General features: G+C 42.0%; 3 protein-coding genes across 14 annotated transcripts in view; 1 reads left to right on the top strand and 2 right to left on the bottom strand.

The window, feature by feature from the left end:
- The window catches only part of fryl (furry homolog, like), an 86,320-nt gene extending 82,314 nt beyond the window's left edge, over positions 1-4,006 (top strand). For all 12 annotated transcript variants that reach the window (XM_050056050.1, XM_050056052.1, XM_050056054.1 and 9 more), the window contains 2 exons: positions 475-668; positions 2,005-4,006. In XM_050056050.1, the coding sequence (XP_049912007.1) occupies positions 475-668; positions 2,005-2,245 (435 nt within the window). In that variant the 3' untranslated portion in view covers positions 2,246-4,006. The remainder of the gene's footprint in view (positions 1-474; positions 669-2,004) is intronic.
- A 1,443-nt stretch (positions 4,007-5,449) lies between these two features.
- On the bottom strand, positions 5,450-9,539 carry zar1 (zygote arrest 1). Its single transcript, XM_050054915.1, has 4 exons — positions 8,793-9,539; positions 6,158-6,250; positions 5,903-5,977; positions 5,450-5,823 (listed from the first exon to the last, which is right to left on the bottom strand). The coding sequence occupies exons 1-4, from the start codon at positions 9,468-9,470 to the stop codon at positions 5,680-5,682; spliced, it is 990 nt and encodes a 329-aa protein (XP_049910872.1). The 5' UTR covers positions 9,471-9,539; the 3' UTR covers positions 5,450-5,679.
- A 99-nt stretch (positions 9,540-9,638) lies between these two features.
- Positions 9,639-12,402, bottom strand: slc10a4 (solute carrier family 10 member 4). The gene is made up of 3 exons (XM_050054914.1): positions 11,681-12,402; positions 11,198-11,408; positions 9,639-10,622 (listed from the first exon to the last, which is right to left on the bottom strand). The coding sequence occupies exons 1-3, from the start codon at positions 12,208-12,210 to the stop codon at positions 10,095-10,097; spliced, it is 1,269 nt and encodes a 422-aa protein (XP_049910871.1). The 5' UTR covers positions 12,211-12,402; the 3' UTR covers positions 9,639-10,094.
- Between the last annotated feature and the right edge of the window lie 2,462 nt (positions 12,403-14,864).

Below are 14,864 nucleotides of genomic sequence, written 5' to 3' on the forward strand. Positions count from 1 at the left end.
GTGACAGTTTACATGTTTCCCATCTCCTCTGTCAGAGAAGCAAGAACAGACAAATTGCATTACGTTATATCATCCTGTAAGAGGACTGTTTTCCACAGATTGTTGTCTCTTTTACGCAGTTGTTTGTCATAAAAATCTAAAAATATTTTTATTATTACAGTGATACTGTACATGAATTATTAACATTTATATCGTAAAACACAGGGAGGACAGATTCCTCTTTAACTACAGAACAGTTCAGTAAGTCATTGATGAATGTGTTTATCCCTGTATGAGCTGCATCTCGCTGGAGCTTTAATTAGATTAGCACTTAATGAAATTAAGTAATTTCTAACATTGAGTGATGGGGTCGGCTATTCCAGTCAGTATTTAGTCAAGAGGTTTAATTTGCTGCCCTCCCAGGTACATTTTGCATGTGAGCTGTGATATGCAGTGTCATAATATTCATGTTTTTGTGTCGTCTCTGTTTCTAAGGTGACCAACATGTCTGAAGAACTCACTATCCTCGAGAGCTGTCTGAAGGAGGCAGAAACAGGAAATGATGGTCAGGAGGATGTGTGTATGTCAGACACTGCCCAGACAAACACGGAGACGGCCATCCAGTCACTGATTGAAACCCTGAGAGGCAGAGACTTCAGCTCTGCGCTCACACAGGTCAAAATCTTCAGGTAAGAGGAACATTATTATTCCACAGCACAGACACAGATCAACAACTTTTTGTCCATAAATTGATGAATTGAAGTGACCAGAAAAATCTAATCAAAGACAATGTAATAACGTAGGAATAATCACGTTAAGTAATCAAGTCATGGCACCACAAATTTTTATATGTGCCTGCTCTCATTGCAGTTTGAATGCATCTGAGTTTAAGGGCGGGCAATATGGCCAAAATCTTGTATGATAACAGAGTTACAGTCATTGTTTTGTAAATTCAGTTAGGAAGTGGTTTAATATGACCGCACTGTTCTTCTTCACATGTGATTATTTTTTTATATTGAACATGTTTACAAGCAGTAAAACAACTGCCTGACGAGTTAAAAACAAAAGACTCAAAACTTAAGGTTCCTGAGAACATAAGTGTTGCAGGTTTCTGTATTTACAACTTAACTCTCCTCCTTCATGTCTGCCCCATTCAAGTTACCTTGCAAGGCAGCTGCATTCATGAGATTACACGAGAGTTACGCCCTAATTTTGCACAAAAACTGCCCTGAATAGCTCTCGTTAGAAACGGTGTAGCCAAATCTGTATCGTTGTATCACCCAAACCTTTAATTTTTAATAGCTCACACAGTTAAATGTCTATTGCTGCCAGACTACTTGATTGTGGAAAAAATCATTAGTTGCAGCAATGAAATGCTTTGCTATGTTAGGTTTCTGCTGCACTGCCTTGTACAGTTGAAAACACGAGCAGCCTGCTGTGCTGGCTGCATCCTGATGATGTCACTTGGCAGCTCCATCATCAGCTGCTGTCAATCACCTACTACTGTTAGTATGACTAACACCATTAGCTACACGAGACAAAAACCTACAAACCATTTCAGGCGCAACACTTCAAAGTCTGATTCAGTTTATTGATCTACTGTTGGTAATAGTCGGGAAAGGCACAACTGCCAACAACTTTTCCTTTGTTTTACTTGAGATCTAAAAGCTGCAAGTAGGTGTATTTCTGCTCAGACTCCACTTATTTAAAAAGAAGAACTGAGTATTTCACCAAAAGCAGCGTATGCTGGATGGATACCAAAAAAGAATGCATCAAAACATTGTTTTCTAGTTGGAGCCGCGCCTCGTTTTCAAACTGTATGGTTTGACTAAAATGAACAATGACAGCAATATAGTCCACGATGAGCAGCGCTAAAATCAACCTGCGTAGTTGTCCCTCCATTGTGACATTAGAAAGTGTCACATTTATCTTGCAAGTGTACTCTTCTTCAACGTTTGCTTTACTTTAAAATTTAGGTTGAAATTCTGAAGCCCTTCATTCACCCACACCCTTGTTTACCAACAGGTCTTTGTGGCCCAACGACATCTTTGGCAACGAGACAGACAATGCAGTCCAGACCCTTCTGCACATCTACTTCCGTCACCAGACGCTGGGCCAGACGGGCTGCTTGGCGGTGGTGGGCCCCAGCAGGGACCTGTCTCAGGCTAGCACCCGCCTTATGGAGCTCAACCTGCAGATCCGTGAGGCTCTGAGTCAGGCGCAGGCCTGCCAGCCCCTCAACACCATGGTCAGCACTGGACTGTGAACCTGTGGTACTGCAGGCTGTAAGCCTGGACTAGACTGGACAAATATCCCCCCCCCCCCAAACTCTACACAGACCTCACCTCAGCTGTAGAGAGAGGGTAGACAGTGAGGGGCTTCAGAGGAGGACGAGAGACTCCACCTATAAAGGGCTAAAGGATGTGTGGGAATAACTGTGACTCTTAATATATATTATTACCTGTATGAATGCTTAAAGCTAACATCTTTTCCCAGACTAAGCCAACTTGCAAAATTCAGTTGCAATAAGTCATGTGGTGGTGTGACTGGGAGAGAATCAGAGAGGACGCAGTTGGATGATAACTTTTTTCTCTTTTTTTGTTTTCTTTTATCTTTTTTATTTTTGTTTTTTTGTTTTTTTCTTTGCTGGATCTGACCTGATGGGCCTGTCATACCGACCGATGACCTCCTCGGGGGTCGAGGCGGGATAGATGGCATTGAAGCATGTAAGACGGTCCAGAGGAGGCGTCGTATGTGTGAGGACACACCGTCAAGATTCATAAGCAAACAGAAAAAAATCTTGTTTAAAAACAGTTTTCAAAAGCATGCTTGAAAGAGAAAAGCACTGCAAGAATATTTTTTTGAGAAATGTATTTTTTATTAGAGCTAACATCCTAGGTTGTAAATGTTAGGATATTTAACATGTAATTGTAACCCTGTGGGAGACGTTTGCCTTCAGGGAGTGTAAAAAGAGAAATATATCTGTTTATTGATCTGCTTTGAGAGGAGAGTCCCCTTCAACAGGTCTTCACGCAAAACTCACTCTTTAACCAAATAAGTAGCTGCCTTTAGAGACTCTCGACTGTGTGATATATATTGGATATTCTGGTATACGCTCACACACAAATGCATATAATTGCACACAAGTGCAGACTGGCTACAACTCATTATGGAAACATAACTTATTTTACTCTGTATATATTTTAGAAAATGTATAGTGTAAAACCAGTATTTTTCCCTTGTACTTTTGTGTAATGCACTGTTCATCCGAATAGGATGTATGTATAAAGCTAATGTGATGAGAGAAAGCCAAGACCAGGTTTGAGTCATTAATGATCCGCTCCGCCTTCTTCATCCAATCACACAAAATTTCCCAAAGGCTGCCTCGGTTGTTGTTGGTGGTGGTCTTGGAAAGGGGGTCAGGGCTCATTTGGGACTAGCCACCAGCCTGCCTTTGTGAAGGCGATGGCATGGGAGATCTAATGTAGCCTCCACCTCCTGTCGGACCACACCAGTCCAGCCGAGTCATATGCATTCCTTCTCTCCACTGTGATCTTTTTGTCAGCTCGGCACCCCGGCACAGGCTCTGCTTAAAGCCTCATAAAGGGGAGACTTTTTTTTTTTTTTTTTTTTGTCCGTGTAGGTTGATCACGTTGCAAAGCAGCGCTCATCCTCCGCTACATCTTGATCCTGTTTTCCAAGGGGGAAATGGCTGTCGTTGAAGCTGCGCTCTGCTTTCAGAATGGCCCTACTTGCTGCTGTGACTGCAGGACATTAACCATTATCTGAATGCTTTCTTGGAAATCTTGTCATGGCACATTGTAACAGTCACTGTACTCATTCCTCAGAGAGCTTTTTTTTTTCCTGCTTGTCTGGTACATTTGAATGCTGTTCTTAATTATTTAATGAATATATTATTTACCTGGAAGATGTTTTAATGTAGAGGTGCATTATACATTTTTTTTTCTTGTTCACTCACATACCAGCCTTCTCTCTGGATAAATAAAAACCTAATCATACAGTACAAGCTTGGTCTTAAGTCATTAGTACAAATGTGGAAACATGATTAAAATGGGGGCGGTACAGTGGAGCAGTGGTTGGAAAGGTCACCTCACAGCAAGAGGGTTCCAGTTGTGGCCCTTCTGTGTGGAGTTTACAGGATTCTCCGGCTTCCATCTACAGTCCAAAGACTTAGTTTTTAGGTAGAGTGTGAATGGTGATCTGTCTCTGTGTGTCAGCTCTATGATAAACAACCTGTCCTGTCCTAAAAAGGTTAAGTGCTTACAGATAATGGATGATTACAGCAGGACTGTTGAAGTGCTTTCTTATGGAAGTTTGGGAGTATTTGGAAGACACTATTAGACTTCCTAATGCACACAAAACATGGAGTGTATCATCTGTAATGGAACGCTATTTACTTAAACATTGCTTATATTCAAAGTACAGATAAATGAGAAAAAGCTCAAGTATTTAGTCGAGCAAAAATACACCATCTGTTCTTGGTGATCCACTTTGCCCGCACCACAGGCAGGATACAGGTGCAGGACTGTCGGGGCTTCAGCTCCAGCTAAATTAAGTTCAAACCCCATGTACATGCAGTCTTAAATCTTGATCTTTTTTCATCTGCTATTAAATGTGAATCAAGATTCTGTTACTGCATTACCCATTTCTTGCCTCTGATGTTCTCAGAAACACATTTTAGCGTATTGTTTTGTAAAATGAGAAAGTTGGTCAGGCTGGTGGATGGTGCTTGGTACTTAATTATTTCCAACATGGCTCTCATTTTACAGCTGAACAGTGCGTTAAAATATGTTTCTGAAAAATGTGAGAAATCAGAAATACAGTAAAAGAATCTTGACTCCTATTTGATCAGCGCTGCCCAGTTTGATCACAGTTCATGAACCACGATTGACAGCTGAATTTAGGGATGCACAATAATATTGGCACATCACTGTATCGGCCAACATGCTTTTTCTTAATTTGCACGATGAATGAATGTTACATACATTAAAAATATTGTATTTCATGTCTCCATCTGCTGGTGGGCCATTACAGTAAGAGTATGTATGCATAATGTGATGTTAATTCTTCTACAGCAGAGACTTGATCACTAGAAAGTGGATATATCCATACCAGTAATCGGCCAAATAAGTTATATATTGGCAAAAAAATCCAATATCATGCATCCCTAGCTGCGTTAGAGACTCCTCAGCTCCAACTGGTTTTTGTTGCACTGAAGTTGATTCTAGTAAATGTCATTAGAAGCAGTAAGAAGACTTCTTTCAGTAAAGCGACAGTTCAGCAAATATTTAAGTTATTTTCATTAAAGTTACCAGCTGTAGCTTTAATGCTAAACTAGGAGACAGTTGCTGAGTTGAATACCACTTTCAAGCATTGATATTTTAGTTTCTTTGCCTCAGTTTTCACTACCAACAAGACATCAGTTTGAGTGAAAAGAATGCTTCAGTACTGAGTGCAAGGTAGCCCTTTATTACATTGTAAGTTGTATGGCGCTTACCATTAACTTCATCAACACAAAACAGGCACGAAATAAAGTTTTGAAACATCAAATATATATGTTTTGCATCCAAAGTGCCGTCATTGCATCTGCAAATCTGGTGGCACTGAGTTGAAGGTGCACCTCCACAGGACGTTACTGCACTGATGTGTTTACAGGGCAGAGTTCAGTCGAGATGCTTCCTAGATGATGTATTTGAAGCTGAAAGTGCTTTCACAGGAGAGCCGCTTGCCTTTGCATCTGCCGCACAAGTCCTGTCTGTGGGGCCGCTTGGGGTCAACGTGGCGTTGTGTTATTGCACAGGAACAGCGTGCTTTGTTGCAAGTCTGGAAAAGGAGTAGGACTTTGGTTTGGTGGTCATACATGGGACATTTTAATTCAAAGAGCAAGTTAGACAGGGCTTACGTGACATGTGATGTCCTCAACTCGGTATGGGTTGAATTCTTTTTGGCATTTCCTACAGTACTGTTTGAAGTAAACCTGGAACACAACATACTTCTATCAGGGCAGACATCTCATACTGTAGCTATTAAATGTTACGTCATGACTCAAATTATTACAGTTTAAATGCAAAATTGATAATCGTACCATGAAAATCTCATACTGTTGCAACCTTAGTGTTGACCCCCTGGTTTATTGGCAAATGACTAAAGTGCTCACCTTGTTGGTGCCCTGAACGCACCACACATAGGCACTCTCCCATCGTAGATTGCATTCTCTGCAGTGATAATATCCGTACTTCTGTTCCAGAAACTGATGGACAAAAGGCAAGTCAGTTAGATCATTCACCCAGTGTTAGTGGACGAATCTGGAAAACAACTTAAGCGCAGTTCATCTTTACAGTCTTCTGTTAAGAATTTTAGTGTCTTCATAGCTCTCACACCAAGCTTGCAGATAATATCCAGATGCTGACCATTTGGCTGGTTAAAATTATGATGCTGATTAAATGTAAAATGTTATTCTAGCTTCTGATTTAGGTTATTTGTACAATAAAGATGGAGATGTAAACCATAGCATCAAGACTGGAATTTATATTGTTCAGTCTGGCATTGGCAGTGAATTACTGACACAATTTTAAAAGGCATTGTCCAAATTAGATTAATTTTTATCAAAGTGTATTTGAAGGGAAGGTTTCTGTATCTGAATCAGGAGGATGTCTAGATGCCTGTATATTCTCCTTAACTTCTGAGTCCATTTTAGGATGAAATTTCCTTTAGAATTTTTATCCTACAAGCTTTGCTTGAGAGAATAGCTTTGAAATAGGAAGTGCATTTTGACAGAAATAACATCTGCATATCTTATTTTCTGGGGGGCTAATCTACATACAGTTTGTCGTCTTTATGGTTGTATCTTGAGTTTATTTTCTGTTTTTAAAACAGGCCCAGAGTGTAGGATTTAGGGGCATCTATTGGCAGAAATTGTATATAATATTCCTTACTATGTTTTCTTCAGTGTGTACTCACCTGAAAATAATAAGTCATTTATATCTACATCATACATATGGTCGTGAATTTCTGTTTCCTAGCCATTCCCTATGAATGACTAGCACTCGTTGCCTTTGGTTTGATTGGCTCAAGCAGGATGAGTGATATTGGCTAGAGTAAAAATGACAGGGTAAGCCAGTCAGAGACAGTAAGGCAAAGTAGAGCAGGTCATGCCTTCGATATCCTAAGAAACGCCAAGGAGGTTATAAAGTGAGTCATGGCGTCATATCACGTCATAGCAGTGGGGTACAACACATGCACTGCCTGCAGTCAGCCTTGGGTTGAAATATTTTTGTACGTAAAATAAAGATATGGGTTAGAATTACAAATTCTGTAATTAATGAAAAAGTCTGTAACGAAGACCATAAACAAATGCTTTCTATAGGCAAATGTTTATTGTATGTCAGCAGCCATCCAATTGAGTGTACCCAAAAAGTTATGTCAGGCCGAACGCACGCAAACAGGCTAAAAACAGCGCAACCAAAGAGCACCTGAGCGACACCATGCCTTATTTCTAGCACTGTCTGCAGTAGCCCTCCATTACATTGCGTATGTGTAATACCCCAAAGCTCCCATGGTTCCAAACAACATGCCCCAGCTGTCTTTGAATAGCCATAGGAAATGCAGGTTCTCAAGAGGGTCCTCTTTCACAGTCTGCCATGTTGTTCTACAGTAGCCCAGAATGGACAAATCCAAAACACTGGCTCTAGATCGGGCCAATCGTGACGGCCACAATAGTTCTCCTACACGCTTGGCACACAGGAGACATTTCAGTTCTGTAACCTCTCCTCTGGATGCCACTAAATTCTACACCCTGGACCTTTGAGGTAACATTTCAGCAAGCGAAACGTGGATAAGTGAAATATTGTGAGCACAGGACATCTATTGCACGCCTGTCCATCAACTTATTACTAACAACTACTAAGATTTTTAACACCACAATCCACAATTAATAAAAAAAGTAAAGTATAGTCAGAGTCATAGTACAGCAGGTCGTGAAAAAAATAGAAATGTCATATAGTATGTCATTAAAAATTAAAGAAAAAAAAATCATGGTATAGTCAATAAAAAAAAAAAATCAGAAAAAATAATAGTGAGCATATCATGAAAATTAATAATAGTCATAGTGAAGTATGTCACAAAAAATATTAAAAATATAGTATATTATGTCATTAGGAATTTCATTGACGAAGTCATAGCATAGTATGTCATGAATAATATCATGACTCATGACATCAACTCTTAGTACAGTATGTCATTAACAGTTTATTCAAAAAGCCATACTGTAGTATGTTATTCAAAACTTAGTATGTCATAAAAACAAAAAGGAATAGCACAGTGTGGCATAAAAAAAAATATGTCATACTACAGCATGTTATCAAAAACTTAAAAAGTCATAGTATGCCATTAAAAAAATACAAAGTCAAATTTTGATTAAAAAAGTCGTAGTATAGCACATCATAAAATATGTTAGAAAAAGTCATAGTATAGTTGTCATTTATAATCTCATTCAAAATTAAAGCTGCAAGCAGTGTTGATCGAGCCCTCGCACCTAACAACTGCTAATATTTTTAACATGAGGTTTAAGGTTTAAAAGAGTAAGTTAAGAAAAAATAGTGGTAAATAAAAAGGTGCCAGGGTGCATTTATAAAACCTCAAAATAGAGATTGTTCATCAAAAAATTAAAATCTGGGGGAGGATCCTCTGGGAGCTCCCCCAGGCTGAGCCCCAGGGTGCTCAGTCCCTACAAACGCCCCTGAAACAAGCTAAAGGACGTGAAAAGACCTCCCTGAGCACGTGATGCAACTCACCTGGAACCGCACACGCGCCTTGCCCTTTGACCCCTCTGTAATCAGCTGTTCCTCTTCACTCTCCTCCTGTTGTTTTGTCTTGGGTGTTTTGCGCTGATCTGGGATCTTTGCGGTCTTCCCATCTTTACCAGCCTGCTTGTCTTTGCTCTTCTTCACCGCGGCCTCGGGCGGGTCACCGGGCGGCTCTCCGGTCTGCGTCTCACCGGAGGAGGCTTCATTGTTGTTGTTGTCGTCGGCCAGGAAGGAGGTGACGCTTCTGTAGGCGATGGGTGAGTACACGGCGAGGGTGCGAGGGTAACGCACACCGTCTGCAGCCTTGGGACTACCGGGCGGCTCCTGCTGCTTTCTTCTGCGCCAAAAGTCCACCTTCATGGCCAGGAGGGTGCGCGGGCCGATGGAGCACTGCACCGATGCGTCTTTCTTCGGGTTCACCTGCACCGCCACATCTTTAGTGTTTGCCTTCATGAGCCGCGGGGTGAGTTTTGGATTGATTTGGGATAAGATGGACTTGAGCTGCGCGCGCTGGTGGTTGTTGAAGGCATCCGACGCGTCCCCGTAGTGGGAGAGGTAACTTTTATACTTCCACCCAGCGTTTTTAGGCCGGGGGTATCGGCCCGTGTAAGGGTTGCAAGATGAATAGAAATAGCTGTCGACTGGCTCGTCACCATACGTTGCCATTTTGTTCAACCAACCAAGCTTAGTAGGTGTAGCTATTTAAGTAGATTGGGCAACATGAGCTCACCATTAGGCCTAATTATGGTCAGGTGTGAGACTGCTTTCATTTTCTCTCCCCAAAAACAGCAGACACGTGACGAAGGTATGCAGGTTTTACTTTTGTTTCTATACACGTTTTATTGTCTCGATGCAACTCTTTATAATATACACATATTGTACATTTTGTTCAGACTTAGTTGTGTCTATGGAGCACACATACTGGATTGGCACTGCGATGAATAACATGATATGTTTGTCAGATGTCTTTCTTCCACTCACACACACTGAAGCACTGTCCATCTGTGAAACTAAATGCTGTTTTGCTTAGATGGCATGATTTGCTTTAGCTGATGCAATAATGTAAAACATTATGATGCTTTTTCATCCCATATTAGACATAAATTGACAAATTGAATGAATGAAGCAAATGACAAAGCACCTTTTTTTCAGCAATCAGGTCAGTGATAAACATTCTGGTTTTCCCTGCAAAGTCTCCCAGGTTTTCAATGACAGCGATCAAACTGAATCCACGTGCAGGTTTTATTCTGCTCCCCTACATCTGAAGAAGTGACTTTAAACATTTGCACATTAAACAGGAGTTGGATCAGGAGGACAGGGGTCCAGCATGATGGTGTTTGGGTCAGACACTGTCACGGCACCATAAGATGTGTCAATGTCTTCATCATCCTGAAACCTCTGGTATGTTATATCCGTGTCCTCGCTGTCCTTCATGGGATCTGGTTTGTGCAGGACCTTCTTCCTGTACATCCTGTATGCCAGGATGAAAATGCCCGCCTCAGCTGCTTGGAACAGGGCGTACAGCAGAGGGAACATGTACATCCCTCCCATCAGCTGAGGAGGGAAGGCCAGCTTCAGGATGGCAGTGCACAGCTGCACGTTCTGGCATCCTGTCTCCAGAGAGACTGACCTGCGGCTGTTGGGAGGCAGGTCAAAGAGCATAGCCAGGCCGTAACCTGCAGCGTAGCCACACAGAGGCATCAGGATGGCCACCACGTAGACAGAGGGTGGGATGGTGGACAGGAGCTCCGGCCCCAGCATCGCTCCGGTCAGGATGAAGAGCATCACAAGGGTGACCAGCAGAGACCACAGGGATGCCTGGAAAGACACATTTCAGGATGAGGGGGATTTTCTGAACATAGAGAGCACCCTTTGCATAATCTGCCATCTTGGTGGAGGAATTCCTTCTTGATAGCTTTTACACTTTTTTCCTTTTTTTTTATTTTTTTGTATTGTAGCTTCCCTTATCTGACCTGAGGGTCTTTAATGATAAAAGGTCTCAAATGTTTTCAAGACTGCGCCCTCTGAGAGCACCAGGGATTTTGAGTTATGTAATTGAAATTGACATTTTTTACACAGGGCTGGAATCCGCATCAAGGCATCTCTGCTGCCTGATGTTACTGTCTGTTGTAACTGATGTGGCCCTCCCTCATATGTGGCTTTTATCAGAAACGGGAGGGAGGAGCTCTTCCGGACAAAGTGTCTCTGATGTCACTGTTCCTGCGGTCAGCGTATCCCTTATGAAAGGCAAGGAAAATTACGCAGTGCGCTTTTGCGCAAAAGGGGCTCCTTGACGGAGAGTTCTCAGTTTCTAAATGACATAAAAGTTAATTATTTAACTGATTCAGCTCATTGGTTAAGTGGAAACTTTAAGGAAACTGCTCTTAAATTACCTTTAAAACAATGTCGGCCACACGCGTGTAGCGGTATCTCAGCATAACTCCCAAACCAATAGGGATGAGAGTGCTGCACAGGGTCAGGATGATGGCCCCGAAGGGCATGAGGTTCACCACAGGTGTGTTGATCCAGGCTCGGCTGTAGATCCACAGACACAGCGGCATCAGCACGAGCGCCAGCAGAGTGGATGATATGGTCATGATGATGCTGGGGAGAGGAGAGGAAAGACGCAGCGTTAAAGCACGAATGTGGTGTTTGGTCACAGTGTTGGATCGTTTTGGTTAACTTTGACAAAAAATATCTGACTGACTTTACGGAAGCGTGTGGACTTATTAGAGCCGTGCGTAAAGTTTATCAAAGTCGGCGTTATTTCAGTGCGTAATTTGCTGAATAATCTTTTGCAAAACATAGTTCAACCTTGTGAAATCGTTTTAAAGGTTCACTTGATACTCATTACATGTCGAGTACAGTATATCTACCTGAGATTCATCTCCCCGTGCACCAGCAGTGACATGATATTTGATAAGTTTCCTCCCGGGCAGCACCCACAGAGAAGAACAGCCATCGCTGCCACATCATCCAGAGAGAAAGCTAAAGCCAACAGAAAGGCCACCAAGGGCATGATAACAAACTGACACACCAGTGCCAGCAGCACCCCGATGGGTCTGCGGATATGCTCTCCAAGCTGGTTAACCTCCACCGTGCAGCCCAGCCCCAGCATGGTGAAGCACAGAACAAGTCCCACAAACACATTGATTCCGTGACTGAGCGGGGAATCCCAAAAGGCAGGCATCAGGTGAGGGGATTCCGTCGGCGGAACGGCCATAAACTCAGCTCCAGCGGCAGTCCTGAATGTGCTGCCTTCGAGGAAGACAGCACTGCTGGCCACTAATCCAGCCATGGCAGCGTCCTCTGGGAAATCCACAACTTGTTTTAAAGTGTCCGACGTGAGAAAGTCTATCAAGCCAGCGTTTTGCACGTCGCCACCCATCAGGCTGGAGTTCTCCATGGCGCAACAGGAGGACAGAGGCTTGCCACAGTCGGGTTGTGCCTGTAGGTGCTCGTGCGTAAAATGATTCCCCTAGTGGCGCACTGTCACTAATAAGAAACAGCGGAAGATCCAGCAGTCGGAGGATGTGATGGTGCCATGACACTGATAGTCTTAAAGCGACTCACTGAGCCAGACTGGTGCCACGGATTGGCTCCCTGATAGACGCACATAGCTGGAGGGGAGTCTGCGTATGGTCTTAAGCTTCTGCGAGAGTGGGTGGGCCAATCAATAACGCCCAGGCTGCCCTTTTTATACTGCGTGCCGCTCCGTATAAGGAGAAAGGTCTCCAAAATATCAATACAATTATTACACATTTACAGTTTTCCATTTGGGAAATTGAACTCGAAGTCTACATCCTGTCTCTCATATTTTCTGTAGAAATTACTAAATGAAAATGAAGCTGTAGTAAAGGCAGCTCTTTGTCGAGGTTGAGTAAGCGCGGCCTACATGAATGAAAACTGTGCTGATCTTTATATTAGTGCAGCAAACTGTGAACATCTGCCCGCCCGTTTCTTTTGTTGGCGCTGCTGTTTCTTTCATGAAGTGAGCGCATTACGCATCCTCCTCATCTCAAACTTCATGGTGCGCAGGTCTCATGTTTGGTTTAATAAATGGTTATTAATATGAGTTAATATAGTTTAACAGTCTCACCAACATGTGAGCCTGTTAATATTGTTGCTGCAGCTGTTCCTGAGTCTGACCTCTGGATTCATTGTTGGATCGTTTTTTATTATTGTTATAATTCATGATGTTAGAGAAGAATCTGCAAAGTAATGGCAGCTGATGTAATAAGAGGTACAATATTTGCATTTAAAGGTTGTGGAAGAAATATAACAAGTCTCACCAAGTAGAAATACAACTGAAGTCAGTGAGTAAAACTATATAAGTTACATTACACTGCAGCATTAAATCCTTGTATACTGAATTGATGCTGCTGTAGTGTAACCGACCCCACGGCCTCTCTGTGTTAGTTTCTTAAAATAGTGTCCCAATATTAATCTCTTCTGATTATCTCTTGTGTAGATCAGAAAACAAACTGCATGTGTAACATGTTGTGGTCTGCCGCTGTGACAGTTGGCTGCTAGCATCACCTCGCCTGTGTTAAGGCACCTGGCTGTTTGAGATTTGACTGACATATCTAATCTCTCTGAAGCCCACAGAATATGATCCTCTGAGTGAAACTCATCAAGCTGAGGGTGCCACACTCTGAGGAAGCTATGTGTGTCCAGGGAAAATAAAAGCACTGACGTCACATGTCTTGAGGGGAATGAAGGTAGAGAGGGACGGGATAACACCCATCAGTGACTCAGGCTTTCATCTGTGTCCTCCCCTTCCTGGAGACACACCGTGTCTCCCATTAACCGATGGGTGACTCCAGGTACGTAATGCAACAACTATGTGTACAGAATACATAATGTCACTTTCCTCTTAAAAGCTGCACACTATATGACACTCAGACTGTATGATACAGTATAAAGTAGACCGTCTGTCACTGTTACTGACGAGATGTCACTTTTACTAGGTGTGTCTGTTTTAATTTAATCCGTAAAATGCATCCAATTACTAAATTAAAAACAACAACAAAAACAGCTTGAGGGTGCTAGCATGGGAGGGAAGATGCATTTCTGCTGCACTCTCTTACAGGTCATTTTGCCCAAATATGGAACTCTGACTCCATCTGTTTTATATAATTGTCTAAGTGAAAGATAGGCAGACAGGATGTCTAGAGTAGCTTTAACAGTAGATTGAGTAATGTAACTTATAAATCCATTTATACAAAAATGACTGCGTGAGCTCAAAGCAATCTGGAGCACATATGCTGACAGTGAATGTCACAAAGCACATAGGTAGAGAGGACTGAGTTCTTTGTATCCTTTGCATCCAGTCTCAAACTGAAAGAATAAAATATTTTGGATGTGACAGAAGTGAAGTGTCTGTGTATTCTGTTGCTGGATGTTGAGGGCTTGTGCTGAGGATGGTTATATATGTACTGTTTTCAGCTGTCTTTAGGCTGTCTCACATGTCTGCTGCTGCGTTTGCCGCTGTTGTTCGTTTGTGCTGGTGATGTTTACATGAGTGTTTGTGTGTGTGCTGTGCTACATATGTGTTGCATACTGCCTTTAATATGTTATGCTGTTTTATATCTAACCCTGTTCTATTTCAGCCCCTAACCCTTTTCCCTCAAGAGGCTTTTGCTCTTGTCAGGCCTCCTTTGTAAATAAGAACTGTTCTTAAAGGACCTGCCTGGTTAAATGAATGAAGGTTATTTCCCAGTGCTGTGATTAATTTGCACCCCCAACAGATTTGAGTATGTGCCCTTTTTGCAGGGCAGTGATCAACAAAATTTTTATGTAGAGATAATGGTATAGCATGACATAAAGTTTCATAAAAAAAAGTCATAGTATAGTATGTCGACCAAATATCATGAAAAAGTCATAGTATAGTATGTCGACCAAATATCATGAAAAGTGTCATAGTATAGTATGTCGACCAAATATCATGAAAAAGTCATAGTATAGTATGTCGTCCAAATATCATGAAAAAGTCATAGTATAGTATGTCGACCAAATATCATGAAAAGTGTCATAGTATAGTATGTCGTCCAAATATCA

This window comes from Epinephelus moara, chromosome 10 (assembly GCF_006386435.1).
Source record: "Epinephelus moara isolate mb chromosome 10, YSFRI_EMoa_1.0, whole genome shotgun sequence".
NCBI lineage: Eukaryota > Metazoa > Chordata > Actinopteri > Perciformes > Serranidae > Epinephelus > Epinephelus moara.

What these genes read in the sequence shown, in the direction of transcription:
- zar1 (XM_050054915.1), bottom strand. Translation starts at nt 9,470, where the DNA reads ATGGCAACGTATGGTGACGAGCCAGTCGACAGCTATTTCTATTCATCT. An exon ending in GCGTTCAGGGCACCAACAAG is followed by an intron (nt 5,978 to 6,157) that starts GTGAGCACTTTA and finishes GTTGTGTTCCAG; the next exon opens with GTTTACTTCAAACAGTACTG. An exon ending in TTGAGGACATCACATGTCAC is followed by an intron (nt 5,824 to 5,902) that starts GTAAGCCCTGTC and finishes CTCCTTTTCCAG; the next exon opens with ACTTGCAACAAAGCACGCTG.
- slc10a4 (XM_050054914.1), bottom strand. Translation starts at nt 12,210, where the DNA reads ATGGAGAACTCCAGCCTGATGGGTGGCGACGTGCAAAACGCTGGCTTG. An exon ending in CACGGGGAGATGAATCTCAG is followed by an intron (nt 11,409 to 11,680) that starts GTAGATATACTG and finishes TCCTCTCCCCAG; the next exon opens with CATCATCATGACCATATCAT. An exon ending in TGGCCGACATTGTTTTAAAG is followed by an intron (nt 10,623 to 11,197) that starts GTAATTTAAGAG and finishes GTGTCTTTCCAG; the next exon opens with GCATCCCTGTGGTCTCTGCT.